General features: G+C 43.9%; 1 protein-coding gene across 4 annotated transcripts in view; it reads left to right on the forward strand.

Moving 5' to 3' along the window:
* The window catches only part of WDR59 (WD repeat domain 59), an 86,540-nt gene that overhangs the window by 23,452 nt on the left and 37,427 nt on the right, over positions 1-25,661 (forward strand). For all 4 annotated transcript variants that reach the window (XR_003796756.1, XM_029243272.1, XM_029243263.1 and 1 more), the window contains exons 6-13: positions 1,577-1,614; positions 5,383-5,471; positions 9,156-9,272; positions 13,832-13,909; positions 16,073-16,229; positions 21,015-21,094; positions 22,114-22,246; positions 22,377-22,501. Coding sequence is in view for 3 of the 4 variants with exons in the window: in XM_029243272.1 (XP_029099105.1) it covers positions 1,577-1,614; positions 5,383-5,471; positions 9,156-9,272; positions 13,832-13,909; positions 16,073-16,229; positions 21,015-21,094; positions 22,114-22,246; positions 22,377-22,501 (817 nt within the window). In the remaining variant the exon portion in view is untranslated. The remainder of the gene's footprint in view (positions 1-1,576; positions 1,615-5,382; positions 5,472-9,155; positions 9,273-13,831; positions 13,910-16,072; positions 16,230-21,014; positions 21,095-22,113; positions 22,247-22,376; positions 22,502-25,661) is intronic.

Here is a 25,661-nt window from a genome sequence, read left to right on the forward strand (position 1 = left end):
TGAGAGCCACCTCGTAGAGCAACTCTCCATGGAGCAAAGAGTGGAGGAGCGCCCAGCCCAGGGCCTGGCGCGTCCTAAGTTCTTAATAAACATCCTTTCCCGTTTCTCTTTGTAAAGCAGATTCCTTTCCCCGTAACCGTTAACTAGAGGGCCTGTGGCCTGTGGAGTCCCCAGAAAGGACACCCTCTCCCCAGCCAGGCCACTGTGCTCCCAAATGGCGGTGACTTTGTGATGCTTTACACTGAAAGGTAAACTGTAGGCAGAGGACAAGCCAGATATTGAGGTTTGACTGACCAGACAGACCAGGGAAAGGGATCCTCAGGGAGTAAGGATGCTCACAGCTGACTTCACCTGCATCCCATGCAGATTAGCGCTTCCAAGGTGACAGGTCTAAGGGCAGCGCCAGAGGAGGGAGAAGGAGCAGAAAATCCAGGGGAAGTGGAAGAGAGGGGCTCTTAACGAGCAAACCGCCCCCTGGGAGCTCTGGGGCAAGCGTCCCTCATTTACATGAAACAGTTGTTTTCATAATTTAAAGACTGAAAGACACTTGAACTGACTTACCTTCTCAGGTCTTCTGAACAGTAAGCCAGGGCTGCAGATTTGCCTTGTCTGGCCCTCCTAGCCCTAGGGGGCTGCCCAGTTCTGTCATTTTGACCACTCGTGGTGAACGGTTGAGTCTCCCATTGTATCCAGGAGTAGTTTTAAAAAAAAATAAAATCGTGGTAAAAGCCACAAAGCAAAATTTACCATCTTAATCATTTTTAAGAGTGCGGTTCAGTAGTGTTAAGTATATTCACATCGTTGTGCAACAAAGCTCCAGAACTTTTTCATCGTGCAGAACTGAAAATCTGTACCCATTAACCAACTCCCCGTTTCCCCCTCCTTTCAGTCCCTGGCAGCCACCACTCTACTTTCTGTCTCTGTGAATTTGACGACTCTAGGTACCACATGTAAGTGGAATCATACAGTGTTTGTCCTTTTGTGACTGACTTAAGTCACTTAGTATAATATCCTCAGGGTGCATCCATGTTGTAGCTCGTGGCAGTATTGCTTTCCTTTTTAAGGTCTAATAACAATCCATTGTATGTAGAGACAGTAGTGTATTTATCCGTTCATCAGTCGTGGACACTTAGGTTGCTTCTACCTCTTGGCTGTTGGGAACACCCAGAGTAGTTTTCCAGTCCACCTTGGCAGTGCTGTTGGTTCTTGCAGAATTACACCTCCACGACTGTCCCGTTGTTCCACAGGAGAAATGACACCAGGAAGGGGTTCCCTTGGCTCCCTCCACCCCCGCATCAGAGTCACCCAGGCCACGCCAGGTCGTGTAATTTGTTCTCTGTGGATACAACTGTATAATTGGAAATTCAGACTTAGCCTCAGCTGAAGAGGCTGAGAAAGTTCATCTCCCTGGAGGGAGACAGGCTTCTCTTTACACTACTTTTTAAGGTCCTCACATTCCCACTGAAGTCTAAGAACCCACTGAAAGGCAAGTGAAGAAATGCGAGCAGCGGGAGAAAGGCACCAGGTGGATGGGGGCAGGTGAACGGGCTTTTGACTTCTGACTCTTATGTTTCAGAGATACACGGAAGCCGACCGTTGCGCTGTCTGCTGTAGGTGAGTGGATGCCCCCCCCCGGCGGCCTGCATTCCCTTCCTTCCACTGCTTCGCTCCCACTGACCCCCCGTCCCCCACGCCCCGGGCTCTGTCCACGGTCGCGTGGACCTATAAGGTCCACATCACAGGGCCCTTCTCCCGCTCCTCTCAGAAGTTAGAGTCAGGACTGTAGAATGTGGTCAGGAACTTATTTCAAAATTCAAGGGCAGGAGCCACATTGGTTTGTTTTTAAACTTTTTCTTGTGGAAACTTTCAAAAGTGTATAAAACTAGAAGAGGATGAATTGCCTTGTGTTCGTCATCCAGCTTGAACGTTGTCGACAAACAGACAATCTTATTTCCTCTTTCACCCGCTAGCCCACCCACCCCTACCCCTATCCCCTTTGGGATTATTTTGAAGCAAATCCCAGGTGTCATATCATTTCATCAACAAATATTTCAGTAAGTATTTTTAATAAGAGAAGAATCCTTTTAAAAAAAACATAACCACAATACCATTAGCATACCTAAAAATATTAACAGTAGCTCTTTAATGTCATCAGATATTTAAGCAGTATTCAGATTTCCCCAGTAGTCTCAGTAGTTTTGTTTTTTGTTCTCTTTTTACAAATTATTTGAATCAGTCCAAATAAAGTCCGTATTTATAAGTGGTTGATATATTTCTCATCTCTTTCAGTTGGTAGGTTTCTCCTCCCTTCCCTTTTTTGGTTTGTTTGTTTTTCCTTCCCTGCAGTTTCTTTACTGAAGAAACTGCGGTTTCCGCACAGTCTAGATTATACTGATTGTGTCCCCGTAGTATCATTTATGGGCATACTGGGCATACTGAAACTTTGAAATCACTTTCTGAGCTACCTGTTTTCATCACTCTGTTGGAATTTGACTATTTTTGCAATTCTGCATTGGGCCTGTTACAGAGTATTCTCACCACTTCCTGAGAGTTGAACTTGGGCATAGAACCGGTGTACCTTGCCCGCCATGATGAAGCCCAACCGTCAGTATTCTATTTTGGCATCCTTGGTCAAAACAGATCATACTATCTGTCTCTTAAATCCTGCTTTTTTGTATCTTTTGGCGTCCTTTGAATTCACATTTGGGGTTTGCTCCAAAATGATCACATGATTCTTCTTTTTAGCCCCTGCACCCCAACACCTCATCACTTGAAGACATTAAACGTCGTGACTGTATTAAGCAGTTGGTTGGTTTGTCCTGTGAGCTTAGGGACTGCATCTGCCTTGTTTAGGGCTGCAGACCAGGGTCAGCCTAAGCGCCTGTCCTGTGGAGATGCTCTGGGAGTGTTTGTTCTATGGATGTGGAATTCAGGCACCTGTGTCGCTTGTGCTGAGTGCTTAACAGTTGTGCTGGTGCCTCCCTCACAACCTGTGCACACACACTTGTAGGCACTTATGACCTGAGGCATAGAATGGCCCACAGATGTGGTTGCAGAGGACACTGAGCTGAAAGAAACTACTAATGGTCTGTGAATGCCGCAGTCATCCATCCCTGACTTTGTTGTTTCTACTTGCAGGCTTCTAAGTTAGATGGCTTATGGAGGACCTCTAAAAAGAAAGATTATTCTAATTGCTTTCTTTTGGGAGTCTTTCTGAAAAAACAGAGGTAGGAGACTTCTTTCTTTTTTGCACCTCAGTGAGGTCTCAGTGGTGGCAGAGCTCTCATTCCCTGAGAGGTGCAGCCCGGGTGCTGCGGCTCCCCAGAGCCTGTGGTCCTCATCTCTCTGTGAGCACATTGTTTATACCTTGGGGTAGGGGGTCAGTAAGAGCATGTCCGTGTGTGCTCCAGAGCGTTCTGTTTCTGAGAGCTCTTATGGTCTGGGAGGTCTCCGTTTGACCCTGGTGTCACAATCCTAGTAAAACACATTGAATTAGGGGGTTCCCAGAATCCTCTGGGAGGCTTCGTGTTCTGATGGACCACCTACTGGGAAAGGCATATTTTCTTGGAACTTGTTTTTCTTTTCTTTTTCCTTTTCTTCTGGTTTTATTGAGATATAATTGACACACAGCACTGTATAAGTTTGTGTACAGCATAATGATTTGACTTACGTACATGATGACCACAGTAAATTGAGTGAACATCCATCATCTCGTTTAGACACAACATTAAAGACATAGAGAAAATTTTTTTTCCTGTGGTGTTGAATTCTTTGGTAACTCTGTCACGTGGAGATGGAGCAGTCTTTTTTTTTTTTAATAAATTTATTTATTTATTTTTGGCTGCATTGGGTCTTTGTTGCTGTGCGCAGGCTTTCTCTAGTTGCAGTGAGCGGGGGCTACTCTTCGTTGCTGTGTGCAGGCTTCTCATTGCGGTGGCTTTTCTTTGTTGCAGAGCACGGGCTCCAGGCGTGCGGGCTTCAGTAGTTGTGGCTCGCGAGCCCTAGAGTGCAGGCTCAGTAGTTGTGGCACACGGGCCCAGGTGCTCCATGGCACGTGGGATCTTCCCGGACTGGGCCTTGAACCTGTGTCCCCTGCATTGGCAGGCGGATTCTTAACCATTGCGCCACCAGGGACCCTGGAGCAGTCTTTTTTTACACACTTTCTCCTCTAGCTGATATCATTTCTTGCAAAGAAACTGGGTCTCCTAAGTAATAGGAGACCATCCTCCAACTTCAGGGTCTCCATCATTCGTTCTTAGGTGACTCAAGGTGCCCTGTGTCTCAAGGGAAAAAAAACACAACAAAAAAACAAATAAGCAAACAAATACCCTCACCAAAACCAAGCAAGGATAAAGTCTGGGCCTTACTCTATTTCCTGTTAGGTTCTAAGTCCTTGCTTTCTGTCTCATACTCTGCGGATTCTTGCGTCAGGTTGCTCTCCAAAGTCCTGGATCCACTGCGGTGTCCCCAAGTAATAAACACCCACCCAAAGGGAGAGGGTGTCAAAGCAGAAATGTCATGTGTTGTCTGAGCAAAGAACAAGAAGAGGTGGAAGGAGAGTCATCATGTAGTTCTGGTTTAACATAATCATCGTGATTATTTTGAGTCAGCTGGAAGTGCTGCTATGTCCCAATTTTCCACCCATCTCAGCCCCTTCTGGCATCTTCCAGTATGCCTCCTCTCTTATGTAGCTCTTTTGTCCCCCTTGTTGTTACCTCTGTGTTCTGGCAGAGGACTGAGTTCACACGGTGCCAGGAGTGTTCCCTTTCCCTGTCTCCACGCAGGGCCGCGTGTAACCGCTCGCTGATGGGGAGATGAGAGTGGGGGTGGGGTGCACATAATTTTCTGAGGGCAGAATTGGGCCACACTGGGGCTTATTCTTCAGCTGAGCCTCATCTGGAGGCTGTGTTTTTCCAAGACACTCCCTCCCCCAGAAATGAAACCAAAAAAACCAGTGTGGGAAGGAGCAGGCTTTGAGCTGAGGCTCTTCTGATTGGGAGTGCAAGCTTGGTGTCCGAGAGGATGAAGGGCCAGGTTGTGTGATGTGTCAGTTACCAGCCAGCAGAGCCGGGCTGAACTGCCGCTCTGTAAGAAACTGTGTTTCCCTGCTGATTCTGCTCGGAGGTAACCTGAAGTTTTTTCTTTTCTCCTTAGTGAGATTATTTCCTCAATTAGGTGACTCTGATCCTGTTCCCATGTGTTAATTCATTTATTCTTTGGCTTCATTTTCTCCTTAATGATGGAGCTGATGCAGCCATAGAAGCCTGAAGAGTTCTGTTCTTACTCCTCCGGAGCTCATTATCCAGCTCCCCTGGATAAGCTCCACTCTGGTACTGAAGGCGTTGAGGGCAACAGCTTTCCTCCCCTGATTTTTCTTTGCAGCGGGTGCCTCACAGGTCAAATGGAATAAAAAAAACGCTAATTGCCTTGCCACCAGTCATGACGGGGATGTACGGATATGGGACAAGCGGGTGAGTAATCTTTTTCCCCTCTGAGAGGATCTGAAGAGGATGCTGTGAATAGCAGGACTTGTTTTGAGAGACCAGGGTACCCTGTGCAGCCTGGTTAATTGCCACGTTAAGATCCTAGTACCAGATGACATTTGCTTCCCGATCAAACTGGTGTTGATGGAAGATAAGGGAGTGAGACATTATGATCAGTGGTTAAGAAAATGAGCTTGGGGAATTCCCTGGCGGTCCAGCAGTTAGGACTCTGAGCTTGCACTGCAGGGGACACAGGTTCAATCCCCGGTCAGGGAACTAAGATCCCGCAAGCTGCGTGCTGCGGCCCCCAAAAAAAAGAAAAAATGAACTTGGCCTGACCTAAGCTAGCGTCCCATTTTGCTGCCTCCTGATTATGATATCAGGTCAGCCACAAACTTTTCCAAGCCTCAGTTTCCTTTTCTTCAGAATAAAGATGATAATAGTGTGTGTGTCCCTGAGGGGGTCAAGCCTGGGGGACCAGACACTATTCTAGAATGGTCAGCAGGCTTCATATTCCTGCCCCAGATTGCAAAGTGAAAACTCGTTGTTCTAGGACATATACCATCTAGAATTAAATCACTGAGGCAGGATACTTGGTATGCTCAAATCTTCCCTTGGAAGTCTAGCTGTGCCGTCAGCCTCAAATGAGCCTGCAGAGCCTACGTTCTCCCTGCATTAGCCCATGGACCTGAGAGGCATGAAAGAGTTGCAGGGTTCTGGGCTGCTACTGTAATGGCAAGTCTGGAAGTTTGATATGTTGGCATCAGTGAGAACAGTGATGCAGGGAAAGGGCCTCTTCCATGACTCACTGCCAGACGATTGGGTAAGAATGCAGAGAGTGGTCGACTTCTGTAAGATCTAGGGTGTAAATTTTGCCTCCTGCTCCGTGAAACCTGCCTTCGTGGGGAGGACCTACTGTTAGTTTTCCTGGAACTCGTTCAGGAACTGTCCCAACTGGGATGCTGACTGTCAAGTCTCAGCCTTGCTTCCGGCTGCCCTGCTCCCTTCCCCTTCCAGCAGGGAATAAAGTCATACAGTTGGAGAGGAGAGGGGAGTGAAGCAGAGATTGGGAGGCTGCTGGATTGGGGGCCAAGATCTGCCGGCAAAGGGGTGTGCCGGCCGAAGCCCTCGCTTTAGGTGGCTCTTAGGTGACAAGGTGATTTTATAAGGAAAGGATGGATGGTACATCTTCTATAAGTTAGTTTTATCTCTGTCCCTTTAGTCCAGTCTGGTAATAGTCATTCTTCATCCATCTTTATTTCTTCAATTGGCAATTGGTTTTATTCATATTTGTCACTGGTATAGCATTTAAATATAGTAAATGGTTTAACTAAAATGTTTGGTTAATTTGTAGTACTTGTGTATTTGCTTTAGACTGTTTTCAGAGCCATAGGCAAAATAAACAATTGGGTATTTAGCCATGAACTTGGTCAGGACATGTTTTCCAAAACAGTAGCTGTGTTCCTTATCTTGTAGAAATATACTGCTGAGCTGTTTCTTTCTAGCCTTCTGATTGGTCTACTCATAACCCTGACTTCCCGTAGCGAGCGTTTTATCTATTTTGTTTAAAGAGCTTTAACTTTTTCTTGGCTGTTAATACTTAGGACTTCTGTTCATATGGATTGTAAAGCTTGTTGGTTGTAATTTCACTTCTCTGGCACTTTCTAGTATCAAAGCAGGACTATTGGCAGCAAGCATCACAGGCTTAAAAAAGTGTAGTATCAGTGGTAATGTTGGATTTTCACTCAAATTCGTGAATGACTAGTAATACTAATATTTCTAAGCGTTTATTATGCACAGTCATTGTTCTAAGAACTTTATGTGTATTGATTCATTTCTCTTTATAACTAACCTTTAAAGTAGGTAATATTATTACCCCATTCTACAGCTGAGTAAACTGAGGCACAGTTTGTTGCCAGGATTTAAACTTAGGGAGGCTGGTTCTGGAGATTGCACTGTTAACCTAATAGACCAGTGCTGATTACAGAAAGTAATACATGCTCTTTGTTGAAAATATAAAAGAGAAAATAAAAATCATTCATAGTCCTGCCCCAGAGACAAATGCTAATATTTTGGTGTTTTCTTTTCTTATGCTTTTTTTAAAAACATGGTTTATCATATATGCATAGTTATGCATACTTTTTTCATTTAACATTACAACAAATGCATTTCCCCTGTGTTATAAGCTCTTTCTAAGTATAACTTTTAATGGCTACATCATATTGTATCAGATAGGTGTACAATAATTGGTTCTAACATTTAATTATTCCCCACTTATTATTCATGTTGTTTCTGGTTTCTAGATGTTCCAAATAACACCAAGATGAACATCTTTGGTACCTAAAGCTTTTTGTGAATTTAGGATATTCCCTTAAGAAAGGAAGAATTTTAAGTCTGTTGATAAAAATTGTCCAGTTTTTTTCCCGAACAGGTTATACTATTTTATATGTATACCACCAGTGACAAATGCAGCCTCACTGCATTGAATATTATTTACAAGTATCTTCTAACTTGATTGCTAAAAACAATCCTTTAATGTTTTAATGTATGAATATATTTCTGAGGTTTCCTTCTGAATTTGTTTTATATATGCTTATTAATCATGTATTGTTTTCTTTTGTGATGTGTGTTCATTCTCTTTTTGAGGTCTTAGGGCTTGATCATTTTAAGCTTGGTGGTTTTCCGATATAGAGAACAAACTAGTGGTTACCAGTGGGAGAGGGAAGGGGGGAGGGGCACTATAGGGGTAGGGAATTATGCGGGACAAACTATTATGTACAAAATAAGCAACAATGTTGTGTTACATTGTACAACACGGGAAATAAAGCCAATATTTTTTAATAACTATGAATGGATTATAACCTTTAAAAATTGTGAATCACTGTATTGTACACCTGTAACATATAATATTGTACATCAACTATACTTCAATTAGAAAAAAAAAGATTAGTGGTTTTACCCCCAGGATTGGGGTTGGGTCTGTTTAGATGTCACAGCCCCTCTTTGTGGGTGATTGTGAGGAAGGAGAGCAGGAATTGCAGACCATGGTACCAAAGGAGAAAAGCATCCACTACCTTGTGTCCTTCATTAAGGCCGTACCTGGAGCCAGAGCGGAAGTAGATTAGGCTCACAGGCCCGTATTCAGAGAATGCGTGAAGTAGAGCTGGAGAAGTCTTCTGTCATTTGTTTTCAACAAAACAAATGGAGGGCTCCCCTGGTGGCGCAGTGGTTGAGAGTCCGCCTGCCGATTCAGGGGACACGGGTTCGTGCCCCGGTCTGGGAAGATCCGCGGAGCGGCTGGGCCCGTGAGCCATGGCCACTGAGCCTGCGCGTCCGGAGCCTGTGCTCCGCAACGGGAGAGGCCACAACAGTGAGAGGCCCGCGTACCGCAAAAAAAAAACCCAACAAAGTGGAGTTTCTTAAGAGTAGAGATGGTCTCTGGGAGTTTTTTTTTGTTGTTTTGGCAGTGCTGTGCAGCATGCAGGATCTTAGTGTCCCGACCAGGGACCTGCGCCCCCCTCCAGTGGAAGCGCGGAGCCCTAACCACTGGACCGCCAGGGAATTCCTCTGGGAGTATTTTTGTATTCCCACTCGGCACCCAGCAGACTGTTATATGGTGGGCACTATGAGTTCCTTCTGAAGTGACAACTCTCGTTGGTGATCCTGTTGCAGAAACCCAGCACAGCAGTGGAGTATCTCGCAGCCCACCTCTCCAAAATCCACGGCCTGGACTGGCACCCAGACAGCGAGCACATTCTTGCTACCTCCAGTCAAGACAACTCTGTCAAGGTGAGCGGCATCCCCAGGGCAGTTGGGGGAGCGTGTTTGGGAGGCATCAGGGGTGTGTCAGCACTTTCTTCAAGAGGAAATTTGCAGTAGGTTAGCATGGCACGTGTTTCAGGGGTGCATGTGCTTTTTGGGGAGCTGGGCAAGTACACCTGGTTATGTGGTCCAGTGGGAGTGATGTAGTAGCACGTATCTGATATGGCTCCTGGCATTTGTTCAGAGGCTTTTCTTCTTTCCCTTTGTGAAAGGAAGTCAGAGACAAAAACATCTAGAAAGGAAAAGAAGTTTACTTGCCAAGAAGTTGTCAGGAAGTCCCATTTCAGGACTGGCTCATCAAAATAAAAACACAACAGATAAACAAATAAAGGAGAAAAGCCCACATGGTCATTAAAGTTACCAAGTTTACCATTAGTCTGGGGTGGAAAAAGCAATTTTCTCACGTGATTATCACATCTGCACAAGTTAGGACGTCTTCGATCATCAGCATTTCACAAGTAGAGATGGAGTTATTTTATTAGAGATTCTCTGACTTACAGGAGATGCTCAAGGATTTATGTATGTCGGTGACCCTATTATTTTTGGTTTCTCTCAGTGTTTCTTGTTTGTTTATCCTCTCTGACTGTGGGATGTGATATGCACCCTTGTTCAAAAGGATGCAGGGCACAGAGTTAGCCATGCCCCACAGTTCCTGCATATGATCAGGTCTCTGCCTGGAAGGACAGAGATTTGACCGCAGAAATTTGCTTAGCAACTTTAGGATTCAGCTTCAGCAATTTAATGCTTTGTTTTATTTACACAGGCATGTACGTCTTTTTGGTATGGTTAGCAAAGCTAGAATCGTACACTCAGGCTTAAAATCTAACTTCTCTCTGGAGGTTTGTAAATCCCCTGGGGTTGTAATTTATTCTTATGTGCCAACAGTGGTTTTTCTGTTTGTTTGTTTGTTTGTTTTGGATTTAAGTGTTTGTCCCCATACCCTATCAGCTTGTTTCCCAACTTCAGGAACCAGTGATCATCCGATTCACCTCCTTCTCTTTCTTTGAGGTCCCCAAGTTTGTCAATATTCACTAACAACTTTACTACCCTTGAGGCTCGGATTCCATAGGTAATAAAGTAGATAACAGACCAGTTTCCACATGTGAAACACAGTCCTTATTCCTTACTAGTGGGCTTAGCTTATGAATTAAATGAGATTTTTGGCATGGTATTTGATTTATTCCACTATACCCTGGTAGGAAGACAGTTTTTATTGAACATATACAAATAACATAATTGTAAAAAGTGAAGCAATTTAGAGGCACTTATAATAGTCAACCATCGTTTTTAGTAATTGGTTGATAAGGCTCAATGCATGCCATTTTTTCCTACATAATCATTTTCTTTAGTTTATCTGACAATTTATTAGCTTATAATTTATAACAATAATTTTTATTCTATTTGTCTTTTGTGAATTCTAAGGGGTCTGCTGGAACAAGATACCATTGAATGAAGTTTCACTTCACTTTGTAGATTTGTAGATTGTAAACTGTAAAACTGTTGTATTGAGGGTTAGAGCTAGATCAAGAAGAAAGAAAAGGATTTTTCTTCTATGGCCATTAAAAATAGAACATGAACTGTAATGAAATTAGTTCATGTCAGTTTGGATAACCAATTGTTTTTTTTCCTTATCTTGGGGTAAGCAGGCTATTTTACAAAATTGCCATCTTCCAGGCTGAGTCCTGGAAATCCAGACCCAGTCCCCTTGTCCATTCTGACATGTTCATGGTATAAGGGGAGCCATATTGAGAAACCTGTACCCAGAGGCTGTTTCCTGTGATGTCAGCAGTCAGGAACTTGGCTCCTGACCGAGGGTCTTCTGACATTTCTTCAGAAAAATTTGTCTTTGATCCCTAGCTTGGAGCAGAGGCCTTTGGCAATAGTAAGAGGAAAGCAGAAGTTACCTATGGATAGAAGGCAGCATGGCTCTGGTTAACTTATTATAATAACCAACTTTATCACGTTGAAATAGACCGAAGTCCTCCATTCAACTATAATGTAATCATTTCATAAGACCCCATCAGTGATGGCCTTGAGAATAAGAGCTTTTTATGAACAGTAAGGACTTTTTCCAGGGTCCTCTATTTATCCCATAAATTATCTGACATAACTGTCACCAATTGATGAGCATATTTAAATCTAGAAGCAAAATCTTTTTTTTAAAGGATTAATTTTATTAGTAGTTATCATGCCGGTCTTTGTAAATGAACATGAATATACTTTTGTCCAACCTGAAAAGTAAACTATTGCTGAAGTGCATTCAGAGTAATAATATTTTACTTGTATATAATCAACCCAGGGAGGTTGAACTTCTCTTTTATTTGCTAGTTTTTCACATAGGGTGGACCTGGTAACAGGAAAGCATTTACAAAGTGTTGGGCTAATTGAAAATATGGAGAATGCCAAGCATACCTAATTATTTCTAGTTTTCCTTCTTTTATAAGTTGAGGGAGCAAGTCATAGTTTACCCCGTGGCCGTCTGGGAAACCCAAAAGCAGTTTAGATGGAAATGACATCTTCACAGTTTTATTATGTTGAATATGGGACTTGAATTCGGCAAAAAAGAATTGTCAGAAGAAACAAGAATTGCCTCATGCTATACCTATATAGTTCCACCCTCCCCAGCCCCTAACTTCTGGCAACCACTGATCTGTTCTCCATCACCGTGGTTTTGTCTTTATGAGAATGTCATTTACATGGAATCATGTAGAATGTAACTTTTTGAGGTTGGCTTCTTTCACTCAGCATAATGCCTTTAAGATTCCCCCAAGTCGTTTTAAGAATCAGTAGTTCATATACTTTTTATTGCTGAGTAGTAATCCACTATATGGATATACTACAATTTATTATCTCTTGACCTGTGGAAGGACATTTGGGCTGTTTCCAGTTTTTGGTAATTGTGAATAGAGCTGCTGTACACATTCGTGTATTGATTTTTTTCTGTGAACAGAACTTTTCAGTTTTCTAGGGCCAACATATAAGAATGGGATTGCTGGGTCACATGGTGGGTGTGTGTTTAACTTTTTAAGAAACTGCCCAACTGTTCTCTGGAGTGGCTCCTCTCACCTTTTTTTTAAATTTTTTTTTTATTTGGTTCGTGCTGCGTGGCATGCAGGATCTTAGTTCCCCAACCAGGGAATGAACCCGTGCCCCCTCCAGTGGACCGCCAGGGGAGTCCCCTCCTGTCACCTGTTTTGTTTTGTTTTGTTTTGTTTTGTTTTTTTGTGGTACGCGGGCCTCTCACTGTTGTGGCCTCTCCTGTTGCGGAGCACAGGCTCCGGACGCGCAGGCTCAGCGGCCATGGCTCACGGGCCCAGCCGCTCCGCGGCATGTGGGATCTTCCCGGACCGGGACACGAACCCGTGTCCCCTGCATCAGCAGGCGTACTCTCAACCACTGCGCCACCAGGGAAGCCCCTGTCACCTGTTTTTGACAATAGTTCCTTAATACCTGATAGTTCAGAGTTTCAGTCTTGGCCCTCCTGCCTTTGGTGCTCTGCCATTTCCTGCTTTCATGGCAAATGCTTGAGCTCTAAGTGTGTTTGTTTTTCTGTTAAAAGCATAGACGTCTCTAAGGCTCAGTTTTTGTCTGGCTCACCTGTGTGTTCCCTGCACCTTCCGTGTTGGAGTGGGTGGAAGAGTGGACGTGAGTGGTTGGGCCCCAAATAGTCGCAGTCACCTTTTTGCTGCGTGGCCTTGACAAGTTACATCGTTTAGTAATTTAGCTTCCACCCTTGAAAAAGAGATTCATAACACCCACTGTATGATTGTTGTAAGGATTAGATGGGATGAAACTCTTAAAGCTCTAAACATCTGTCTGAAATGCAGTCAGCGGTCAGTACATTTTTAACTACTAGCAATAGCGGTAGTTAATTTAGTAGTTAAATTACTCTGTGGTGTGAAGTGATACAGGATGAAAAGTTGTCACTTCTACCTTTCAACTATGAAGGTAGTTTAATAGGCAGGCTGGCAGTGATCTGCCTCAAGGAGTGATCCTCATGTGTTCACAGAAGTCTTTGTTTCTCCTATAATGTTTCTAAGTGTGAAAGGGGTGTTTCCTGTGTGTCTCTGTTACGGGAGCATGGCCATGGGGGCTGACTCAAAGGCACTTAGAGGACAGAAAGCATGGAGTTTGAAGGCTATGCTTATTTCTTTTCTGTTTTTTTAAAAAAATATTTGTTTATTTATTTGGCTGCATTGGGTCTTAGTTGTGGCACGCGGGATCTTTGTTGAGTCATGGGGATCTTTCATTGCGGTGCACGGGCTTCTGTCTAGTTGTGGCACTTGGGCTCAGTAGTTGTGGTGTGCGGGCTCTCTAGTTGTGGCACACAGGCTTAGTTGCCCCGCGGCATGTGGGATCTTAGTTCTCCGACCAGGGATTGAACCCGCATCCCCTGCATTGGAAGGAGGATTCTTAACCACTGGACCACCAGGGAAGTCCCGGCTATGCTTATTTTGATAGTTGAGGTTTTTTGGTTTTTTTTAATGGCATTTATTTCACAAATTATCCTGCTTTCTTTCTTCCAGTTCTGGGATTACCGCCAGCCTCGGAAATACCTCAATATTCTCCCTTGCCAGGTGCCTGTCTGGAAGGCCAGATACACTGTGAGTGAGATGCCCTACCTCTTGCTCGGAAACATTATCTAGGTGTTTTGGACAGAAGGGGCCAGGGACGTTTCCTCTTATTTTTTTGTGAGATAGTTTTCTCCTTCTGTCTTGGTTTAGAAGTGGGACAAAGGTGGTAATGACGGCATAAAAGCTGTTATCTGTTTAAAAATTTTCCCTTGGGTCGTTGGGTGAGACTCTATACTAGAAGTGTTAGACTAGCTGGGCTGGGGAGCTGGGCAGTGTGAAGGTGGTCAGTAAGGGAGGGGAAGAGGGTAAGCTGGAGGGTTGAGAGGCTGGAGGTCAGTGGATCGTGGTGGAAAGAACTCTGGCTTTAGATTCAGAAGACCTTGGTTTGGGGCTTGGCAATGACATTTAATTTTTTTCTCCAGCTTTACTGAGATATAATTGACATATAACATGGCATAAGTTCAAGGTATACAACATGTTGATATGTTACACTTACATATTGCCAAACAGTTACCACTGTAGCATTTGTTAACACTTCCATCGTCACGTAATTACCATCTCTTTTCTGCAGTGAGAACATTTCAGATCTACTCTCTTTTAACTCTCAAGTATATCATATGGTGCTGTTAACCATAATCACACGCTGTACATTAGATCTCCAGAGCTTATTCATCTTATAACCAGAAGTTTGTACCCTTTGACCAGCATCTCCCTGCTTCTCCCACCCCCAACCCCCGGTAACCACCGTTCTACTCTGTTTCTATGAGTTCAGCTTTTTAGATTCCACGTATAATGATATCATACAGTACTTATCTTTGTCTGACTTATTTCACGTGCCATAATGCCCTCAAGGTCCATCCGTATTGTGACAAATGGCAGGGTTTCCTTGTTTCTTGTCGCTGAATAATATTCCATTGTATATGTACCACATCTTCTTTATTCATTCATCCATTAACGGACATGTAGGTTGTTTCTGTATCTTGGCTATTGTGAATAATGCTGTAATGAGCCATTTAATACTTGTGTGGCCTTGGGCAAGCCACCTGTGTTTTTTGAGTAATAGTTTCCTCCTATGTCAAACATGAATGATAGTGTTTAATATGCCTTGCTCTTTTTTAAAATTGTGATAAAATTCCTTATTTTTAAGTGTCCAATTCGGTGGCATTTAGTACCTGTACAATATGTTTTCCCTTTGGAAAAAAATCATCTATGAAAATGCTGTCTAAACCACAAAATGCTACAAGTATAGTGGATAGGCTGTTACCGACCTTCCAACTTTGTTGCCAGATGGATAATTGATCAGAGATAATATATTTCCTTCAGTGTCAACTTGAAAGGGAGCACAGGGATGAATGGAGGGATCTTTATGCATTAGGCTGCCACCTGCTGCATCATGGCGTGAAGAAGAGAATTGGGGTATTACTTGGCCTTCGCATCTGGGAGCACTTGGGAGGAAGTCAGGCTTTGCTCTTGTGAATTGAAATACTTCTCTGGATTAATATGTTTGCTTTAAAAAACAAACAGGAAAGCTCAGGAGTGCTGCCAAGAGGGCAGGAGAAAATAAATGTGCTCTTAGGTGGCCTTGGCTTAATTCCTTAAAGAACAGAGTCTGCCTGTCAACCAAACGAGCCCCTTAGCTACCTCGCAGATTGGGTGTTTGTAAGTGGAAAGTGTCAGTCCTGAAATTGGAAGGTTTTCCTCTGCAGAGCTGTGGTCTTGGGGGCAGTGGGAAGGTGCTGCTCCACGTGGATGGTGTGCTTCTGGTGCATTTCTACATGGCGGGGTTTGTTTGCTGTCTGGGGTTACCCTCAGTGTGCTTTGCATGCTCATTCTGGGGATGTACTCGATAACTCTCAGAGGGAACTCGTGGAGAGGAGCCGGGGTGTTCCCGTGTGCAACCCCTAGAGCCATTTGCTTATTTTACATTAAAAAATGTTCTTCTCCAAGTATTTAGCTTAGCTTTATTTTTTACTTGCTGTGGTCCCTTCCATCAGCAAAGAAAAAAAAAAAAGGCAAGCAAATGAAAGGTAGATGTGATGGTCAACTGACGGTATTTGGAAAAATGTTCCCCAGATGGGTTGGGGCCTCCCATCATCCAGTTTATTTTAATTAGGCGAGAATTCCAACGTGGGTAACTCAAGACTCAGCGGATTCTCCCTGGAACAATGCCTGCTTTTCCCTCTTCTGCCACAGCCTTTCAGCAATGGATTGGTGACCGTGATGGTTCCCCAGCTGCGGAGGGAGAACAGCCTGCTCTTGTGGAATGTCTTTGACTTGAACACGCCGGTCCATACCTTCGTAGGTCATGATGATGTGGTGCTGGAATTCCAGTGGAGGAAACAGAAGGAAGGTGGGTGGGAGGGAGACCGCCAACTGATTTCCTCCTGAGCCCTGCTCACCAACAGCTCCCGTCGGGGTGGGCCCCGTGATCGGAGGGGAGGATGCAGGAACAGGGCTGGCTTAGGAGCGGGAGTCAGGGAACCTCCCCCTTTAATCGTAGGTGGGTGATAGGGTGTGTGGCTGTGCTTCTTCCCCCCAAGTCCATCCTCTTGTGTTCTGTGTAGTGTCTCTCCTATGTGGAAGGGTCTGGAGAGGTTGATAGCCTTGCTGTTGGATCATTTCTAGAGCTGAAAAACTCAGGGGTCATCGCACGCTCAGAAATCCCTGGCACTTGCTCCTTCCCCCCCGTTTTTGTTTATTTGTTTGTTTGTTTTGTTTTGTTTTGGGTGCAACGTGCGGCTTGTGGTATTTTAGTTCCCCCATCAGGGATCAAACCCAGGCCCTTGGCAGTGAGAGCGTGGAGTCCTAACCACTGGATTGCCAAGGAATTCTCCCTTCCCCCTCTATTGATGAGGGAGATGCAAGGTCATCGTCAGTACCACCTACCACGTATTCCCAGTTCTCTTCACAAGCACACAGTGGTATTTCACCTCCCAACCCCTTGAAGATAGGTTTGGCCACGTGACCTGCTTGGATCTTGAAACCTGAACGAAAGTGATGCAGTCTCTTTTGGGTTGAAGTGGTAACAGCCGGTGTGCAATCATTTACCCTCTCTGCTTCTTCCGAGGTACCTGGAGAAACTCCATGTGGCGCTGCTCCCACCAGGGTGGGGGTGAGGTGAAGATGTAGAGAGAGCCGGAGAGCCTTGCATTAAGCCACTGAGATTTGGGGCTGTTTGTTATTGCAGCTTAATCTAGCTAGCCCTCATTCATGCATCATAAGTATAAGGGGGGTTAGGAAGCCCTCAGCCTCACTTTCTCCACCAAAGCACCATGCAAACTTAATTTCAACCTCCCTTGTCTTGAGATCTTATTGCCACACTCTCTAAATGTTTTCCAGACCAGAAGTATATTTCATGGTCTTTTCATATCACAGAAGGAAAACCGGGCAGTGGAGTGGTGTGACTTGTCCAGAGTCCAGGAGAGGTGTCTGGTGGACCTGGGATTAGAGCAGTCGTCTTATGCCAGCTCGTTTGTGACCTTCACAAGCCTCTTCTAGGATAGTTTTTTTTGTTTTTTTTAATTTTTATTTATTTAAAAATATTTATTCATTTATTTGGCTGCATTGGGTCTTAGTTGCGGCACGCAGGATGTTTGTTGTGGCATGCAGGATCTTTCACTGTGGCACGTGGGGTCTTCGTTGCAGCACACGGGCTGCTGTCTAGTTGTGGCTCAGGGACTCTAGAGCGCATGGGTTTAGTTGCCCCATGGCATGTGGGATCTTAGTTCCCCGACCAGGGATTGAACCCACGTCCCCTGCATTGAAAGGCGAATTCTTAACCACTGGACCACCAGGGAAGTCCCTAGGATTGTTTTTGAAAGGAATCTTTTGATCATGCTCTTAATTTTCCCATCTTCATTTCCATAATCTGACTTGCTTCTGGAAACACGAGGCTGCTTGGTCTCTATCCCATCAATTTCCATGCTTGACTTCATCTTTCAACTCTTTGTCCTGCATTTTGCCATTGAAAAGAGATGATAGAGTTTCCCCATGGCCTGGCAGCGAGAGGTTGGCCTGTAGTTTCGGACTGAAATAAAAAGTTTTTAGCAACCCATTTTCAGTTGTCTGTGTCACCTGTAAGCTGGCAGGGTGAAAGCTGGCAGGGTGAATTGTATAAATTGGGGCTGTCTAGCCAGTAGTGAAATTTTGAGTACAAGTTATAGGTGTTTAAAATTCCTTTTTATTGTGAGATATATCATCTACAAAATTGCATAAAACATGTAGAGTTTATAATGTGAAAATCTGTGTGACTACCACCAAGGTCAAGAAAGAAAGCATTGCTAGAACCCGGAAGCTTCCCGATCACAATCCTTTCCCTTTCCTAGAGGTAAACACTATCCTAACATTTACGATAGTGATTTCTGTTTTTATTTTTACAGTTTACCACCCATTTCTGCATCCCTAAAAATAGTTTAGGTTTGTTTGTTTTTGAACCTTTTATAAATGTAGTCATCCTGCATGTATTCCTTTTTTTAAAAAAAATTATTTATTTAGTTGCAGCATGCGGACTCTTAGTTGCAGCATGCACGCGGGATCTAGTTCCACGACTAGGGATCGAACCTGGGCCCCCTGCATTGGGAGCCCAGAGTCTCACCCACTGGGCCACCAGGGAAGTCCCCATCCTGCATGTATTCTTATATTTTACTTCTTTCTCAACCTAATGGTGTTCCATTTTCTTTTTACTGCCATGTCTTCTTAGTCAGTTTTTACTGGACCACCTCAGGCTTTGATGTTGGTTTTTCACTGTGGTGAAGGAGCTCTCAGAGGTAGGAAGAGAATCAGGATGTTGTGGTCCAAGGAAAAGGATGCTTCGTGAAGGAATCGGAGGTCATTGGTTTTGGGTTTTGCTGAAGGATCTCCATGCAAAGTAAGAGAGAAGCACTTAATTGTATAAATAGGTATAAATAGGAAGCCACACGATCATTAAGAGACCAGTTCCAAAAGCTGATTGAGGAGGGAAGCCTGATTGTAAGACAGCAGAAACAGAGGCAACACGAACTGGTTTTGTGAGTGAGGTTGCCTTCAGAGGCAAGGAGTAGACTAAATTCCTTGGAGGAGGCTGCTGCCCTCTCTGTTTGAAGGCAAGGAGAAGAGGCAAGAAAGGGAGTAGGTGTAAAAGCAAAGGCCCTTTGAAAATAGGGAATAGGGCCGAAGACCCAAGTAGAGGATTTGGGTTTAGAAAGGAATTAGGCATAACTTTTCTTCAAAGTCAGGCACATGAAAAGAGGCTGGATGTGGAGCCAGAAAATTGTTGCTGGGACTTCCTTGGTGGTCCAGTGGTTAGGACTCTGTGCTTTCACTGCCGAGGGCCCGGGTTCAATCCCTGGTTGGGAAACTAAGATCCTGCAAGCCATGCAGCGATGCCAAAAAAGAAAAGAAGAAAAGAAAATTGTTGTTATGAACATGGGCTAGATGGTGGTTCTCATGACAGGTAGTAGCTCAGAATAGTTGCTGTCTTGATAGTTGTACACAGGGATGTATTAAAACATGGAGGAATGAATGCCTGGTTGAAGGCAGTGACACAGAGAAGGAACTTTGGCCCTCACTCACTCTGTTCTTTGTTGCCTCAGTTTCCCCATCCATAATATGAGGGAATGGATGAAATTATTTCTAGATTCTTTGCTGTCTAAAGTTGGCCATAAAGAAGATTCTAGATACTGCAGAATTACCCTGAAATGTTCTGATCTTTCATAAAGCTCTTTCAGAAAGCACCTTGGACCTTTTTATTGATAGGATAATTTCCCTTTGACCAGACCTATCGTGTGAAAATGCAATTCAGTCAGTTAAGAACATTAAAGATTGATTATTCCTTTTATAAAGAGATGCATTTCCTTACCAAAAAATTATTTTAAACAGTAAGATGTCACGATGCATTTAAAACAATTCATTTTACAAGCAACCTATTCATCCCCAGCTCCTCTGGAGCACGTAAAAGGAGGAACATTTGTGGAGGTGAAAGTTCAGTGAGACGTTAAATCCCAGCATCACTCTTCACTTGCTAATTTGTGAGCTATTATTTCACTTCATTTAAGCTTCTGCTCAGGACTTCCCTGGTGGCGCAGTGGTTAAGAATCTGCCTGCCAGTGCATGGGACATGGGTTCAAGTCCTGGTCCGGGAAGATCCCACATGCTGTGGAGCAGCTAAGCCCGTGCACCACAACTACTGAGCCTGCGCTCTACAGCCTGCGAGCCACAACTACTGAGCCCGCGTGCCACAACTACTGAAGCCCGCATGCCTAGAGCCCATGCTCCACAACAAGAGAAGCCACCACAATTAGAAGACCGTGTGTAGCCACGAAGACCCACCACAGCCAAAGATAAATAAATAAATTTATTAAAAAAGAAATAAGGGCTTCCCTGGTGGCGCAGTGGTTGAGAGTCCGCCTGCCGATGCAGGGGACACAGGTTTGTGCCCCGGTCCGGGAAGATCCCACATGCCACTGAGGGGTTGGGCCCGTGATCCATGGCCGCTGAGCCTGTGCGTCCGGAGCCTGTGCTCCGCAACGGGAGAGGCCACAACAGTGAGAGGCCCGCGTACCGCAAAAATAAATAAATAAATAAAAATAAGGTTCTGCTCAAAGGTGACTTCCTCAGGGAAGTCCTGTCTAAAAATAGTTCCCCTGTCAGTCTCTATCCTCTTATCCCATGTTATTTTTTCATAACATTGTCACTACCGGACATGTTATTGTATGTTTGTTTCCACCATTGGAATGTGAGATCTGTAAAGACAGAGATTCTTTTTTTTTTTTTTTTTTCGCGGTACGCGGGCCTCTCACTGTTGTGGCCTCTCCCATTGCGGAGCACAGGCTCCGAACGCACAGGCTCAGCAGCCATGGATCACGGGCCCAACCCCTCAGTGGCATGTGGGATCTTCCCGGACCGGGGCACGAACCCGTGTCCCCTGCATCGGCAGGCGGACTCTCAACCACTGCGCCACCAGGGAAGCCCAAGACAGAGATTCTTGTATTCACGTTATAGCCCTAGTGCCTAGAACAGTACCTGGCATATAGGAGATGTTCCATAAATATTTGTTAAATGGATGAATGGATGAATGAATCTCATCCCATCGCAACCTGTAAGAAACTTGATGTTGAATCCAGAAAAACCTCCATGATTCTTATCTGGTGATTTCTAGGGTCCAAGGACTACCAACTGGTTACGTGGTCACGGGATCAGACCTTGAGAATGTGGCGGGTGGATTCCCAGATGCAGAGGGTATGTATTCAATGATGCTGTGGAGGAATGTTAACTGGATACACCAGAAACTTAAGATAGAAGGTTTGGTAGTTGAAGAAGTTAGAGGATACATAATGGACATTTAATACATACTTGCTGGTTGGCCGAGTGGCTTATGTATGCTACACTGAGGCTTTGAGGTATTCAAGAGCCCACTTCAGTATTCAGCACTTGAAGGCTTTAAAGCCTCTGAATGTCTTTTTTTCCTCTTGTCCTGGTCTAAGGTAGTGTGGGTTAGCATACTGAGCAAGTGGCTTGGGGGCTTCATTTCATTCTCTTATAAATGGGCTAGAAAATCTGCCCTGGCACTAGGCAGTGTTCAGAGTTCTCCACGTTCATCAACAACACCTGTTAAGTGAAGCCCTTTCCAGTTTTTGCCCCATAAATTGTATCTGTTCTTATATGAAGCACAGTGGGCCACTGCTTTCGTGGCCCTTGCTTTGCTCTGCCCCATCACGGGGTTCTGTCTTCTCATCTGGTGGCTAAATTCCTTGAAGGTGGGATCGCTGTCTCACTTGTATTGCATCCCATACAGCACTCTGTACAGAGTGGATAGAAAATGCTGGGTCAGATTTGCTACACTGCTTAGTACCAAGTCATTCATGAGCAATTTTGGTCAAATACCATCACCTTATTGCCTTTTAAATCTGTTTTCTCCAAAAAGTACCATTTGCTCCAAATGCTTTGAGGTTATGATATTTTTGCTCTTGGGTTGGCTGAATAACTCCATCAAGGCTGGAGTTTAAAAGGTTTTCTGAGATTTGCGTAACCTATGAACAGGATAAAACATTTTCCAGGGTAGACTAATAGAGTCTGTTACCCTGTGTATTTAACCAGGGAGAATTGGTGATGGGCAAAACTCATTTTGATTTTATCTGTTTGGGGCTGACATCTCTCTCCTTTGTGATTCCCATTTTTAAGTCAGAACTCAATCAAACACGACAGTCCTTTCCACTGACTTCTCTAGACCTAGATCTATCTCCTCCCCTCTGTTGCAGCTTTGTGCAAATGACATCTTAGATGGTGTTGATGAGTTCATTGAGAGCATTGCTCTTCTGCCGGAACCAGAGAAGACCCTTCACACTCAGGATACAGATCACCAGCACAACTCCAGCCACGGGGAGGAAGAAGGTAATTGGTCACACTGTTTTAGGTGCGGTGCCCCTCTCTGCATCTCCGAGTTGTGGCAAAGACCCCAGAGCTGCTCTCTGAATCCATTTCAGAAATCTTTTCCAACAAGTTACCCTCTCTCTCCTGCTAGTCTTAAAGGAAGACCCCCCAAGCAGTCTCCTGGAAGAGAAGAAGTCGGAGCAGCTGGGCCTGCCTCAGACTCTGCAGCAGGAGTTCTCCCTGATCAACGTGCAGATCCGCAATGTGAACGTGGAGGTGCTCGGGCTTAGCGAACTGTCTCTCGCTTGCGGTTGGCGGTTGGTGGGTGAGGGGACTATTTCAGCCATGATTTAGGCTAGCAATATAGCTTTGCTGCTGTAACAGGGAAGTGTTCTGTGCTTGCTTTGTTTTCTATGTTATCTAAGGACATAGATATTTTACAAACGCAGATTATTTTCCCTTACCCTATTATTTTCTCATAAGATGAACCAAGGGATAAACTGATACTCAAATGTCTTAAAATCTCCTCAGATGCTCTAACACCTCATTTTACTCTATGTGAAGATGCTCAGCTCCTGGAAAGTTTAGTGTTTTGGTGGGGGTTACTGGCAAAGTTAATGGCAGGGCTGAGTTTAGAAGCCAGCCTCCTGACTCTCCAAGGCTCTTAGTACTTTGCTGTACGATCTTGCCTTGTAAGCTGGTCATTTCCTCAGAGATTTAGATGCATGTTAAGAAGGTGACCAAGCCTCTTTGTTCATTTAACACACAGAGAGATTTACTCTTTTCCTTTTGGGCAGGTATTGAAATTCTGTGCTTCAGGGAATTGAGTCTTTCTGTGAAGGAGTTTTAAAACTTGATTAATTTTTCTCTTGCCCAGATTCAATTAACAGTAGGCCTGGATCTGTGCACTTACATAATTGTCTCATTTGGCCTTTAAAACAGCTCTGCAATAAGTGGTTTTATCCCCACTCTACAGATGAGGAAACAGAGACACTACGAAATGAAATAACTTGTCCGAGGTCAACAGCTATTTGAATCCGAGTCTCCAGATTTCCCATATGTGTGGCTCTTTTTGCCATCCTCCAGCTGCCATCTCTAGTTGGCAGCACAAGAAATCAAAAGAGATAAAGGATTCCTTGATTAATTGGTTATCTATGTCAACTCAGTTTATATTCCCTTTGTCCCAGTTGAGAACAGTTTGGATATCCAGTGATCTAGCCTAAGAAGGAGATCTTGATTTCTTTCCCAGGACTGCTTTTTAAAAATTACTGAGAGGGACTTCCCTGGTGATCCAGTGGTTAAGACTCTGCACTTCCACTGCAGGGGGCGTGGGTTCGATCCCTGGTTGGAGAAGTAAGATCCCATATGCTGCGTGGCATGGCCAAATAAAAAAATAAAATAAAATAAAATAAAAATTACTGAGCTATAATTCACATACCACAAAATTCACCCTTTTAAAGTTTACAGGGACTTCCCTGGTGGTCCAGTGGTTGAGACTTCGCCTTCCAATGCAGGGGGTATGGGTTCGATCCTTGGTTGGGGAGCTAAGATGCCACATGCCTTGAGGCCAAAAAACCAAAACATAAAACAGAAGCAATATTGTAACAAATTCAATAAAGACTTTAAAAATGGTCCACATCAAAAAAAAATCTTAAAAAAAAAATAAAGTGCACAATTTAGTGGTTCTTAGTACATTCAGAAAGCCATGCAGCCATCACCAGTGCTACTTCCAGAGCATTTTCATCATCCCCAAAGAAACCTTACGTCCCCTAGCAGCCTCTTCCCATTTCCTCTCTCACCAGCCCCTAGCAGCCCCCATCTCCTTTAGAGAGAAGGATTTTCCCAGGAGTACTTTTTTTTTGTTTTGACATCTTTATTGGAGTATAACTGCTTTACCTTGTTGTGTTAGTTGCTGCTATATAACAAAGTGAATCAGCTATACGTATACATATATCCCCATATCCCCTCCCTCATGCGTCTCCCTCCCACCCCCCCATCCCACCCCTCTAGGTGGTCACAAAGCACTGAGCTGATCTCCCTGTGCCATGTGGCTGCTTCCCACTAGCTAGCTGTTTTACATTTGGTAGTGTATATATTTCATTGCCACTCTCTCATTTAGTCCCAGCTTACCCTTCCCCCTCCCCGTGTCCTCAAGTCCATTCTCTACGTCTGTGTCTTTATTCCTGTCCTGCCCCTAGGTTATTCATAACCATATTTTTTTTTAGATTCTATATATATGTGTTAGCATACAGTAGCTAACACATGTTAGCATACATTTCTCTTTCTGACTTACTTCACTCTGTATGACAGACTCTAGGTCCATCCACCTCACTACAAATAACTCAGTTTCATTTCTTTTTATGGCTCAGTAATATTCCATTGTATATATGTTCCACATCTTCTCTATCCATTCATCTGTGGATGGACACTTAGGTTGCTTCCATGTCCTGGCTATTGTAAATAGTGCTGCAGTGAACATTGTGGTACATGTCACTTTTTGAATTATGGTTTTCTTAAGGTACATGCCCAGTAGTGAGATTGCTGGGTCATATGGTAGTTCTATTTTTAGTTTTTTAAGGAACCTCCATACTGTTCTCCATAGTGGCTGTATCAATTTAACATTCCCACCAACAGTGCAAGAGGGTTCCCTTTTCTCCACACCCTCGCCAGCATTTATTGCTTGTAGATTTTTTGATGATGGCCATTCTGACCGGTGTGAGGTGATACCTCATTATAGTTTTGATTTGCATTTCTCTAATGATTAGTGATGTTGAGCATCCTTTCACATGTTTCTTGGCAGTCTGTATATCTTCTTTGGAGAAATGTCTATTTAGGTCTTCTGCCCATTTTTGGATTGGGTTGTTTGTTTTTTTGATATTGAGCTGCATGAGTTGCGTGTATATTTCAGAGATTAATCCTTTGTCAGTTGCTTCGTTTGCAAATATTTTCTCCCATTCTGAGGTTTGTCTTTTAGTCCTGTTATTGGTTTCCTTTGCTGTGCAAAAGCTGTTAAGTTTCATTAGGTCCCATTTGTTTATTTTTGTTTTTATTGCCATTTCTCTAGGATGTGGGTCAAAAAGGATCTTGCTGTGATTTATGTCATAGAGTGTTCTGCCTATGTTTTCCTCTAAGAGTTTTATAGTGTCTGGCCTTATATTTAGATCTTTAATCCATTTTGAGTTTATTTTTGAGTATGGTGTTAGGGATTGTTCTAATTTCATTCTTTTACATGTAGCTGTCCAGTTTTCCCAGCACCATTTATTGAAGAGGCTGTCTTTTCTCCACTGTATATTCTTGCTTCCTTTATCAAAGATAAGGTAACCATATGTGTGTGGGTTTATCTCTGGGCTTTCTATCCTGTTCCATTGATCTGTATTTCTGTTTTTGTGCCAGTACCATACTGTCTTGATTACTGTAGCTTCGTAGTATAGTCTGA

This window comes from Monodon monoceros, unplaced genomic scaffold (genome assembly GCF_005190385.1).
Source record: "Monodon monoceros isolate NGI ecotype Baffin Bay Population unplaced genomic scaffold, NGI_Narwhal_1 Super_Scaffold_10, whole genome shotgun sequence".
Lineage (NCBI taxonomy): Eukaryota > Metazoa > Chordata > Mammalia > Artiodactyla > Monodontidae > Monodon > Monodon monoceros.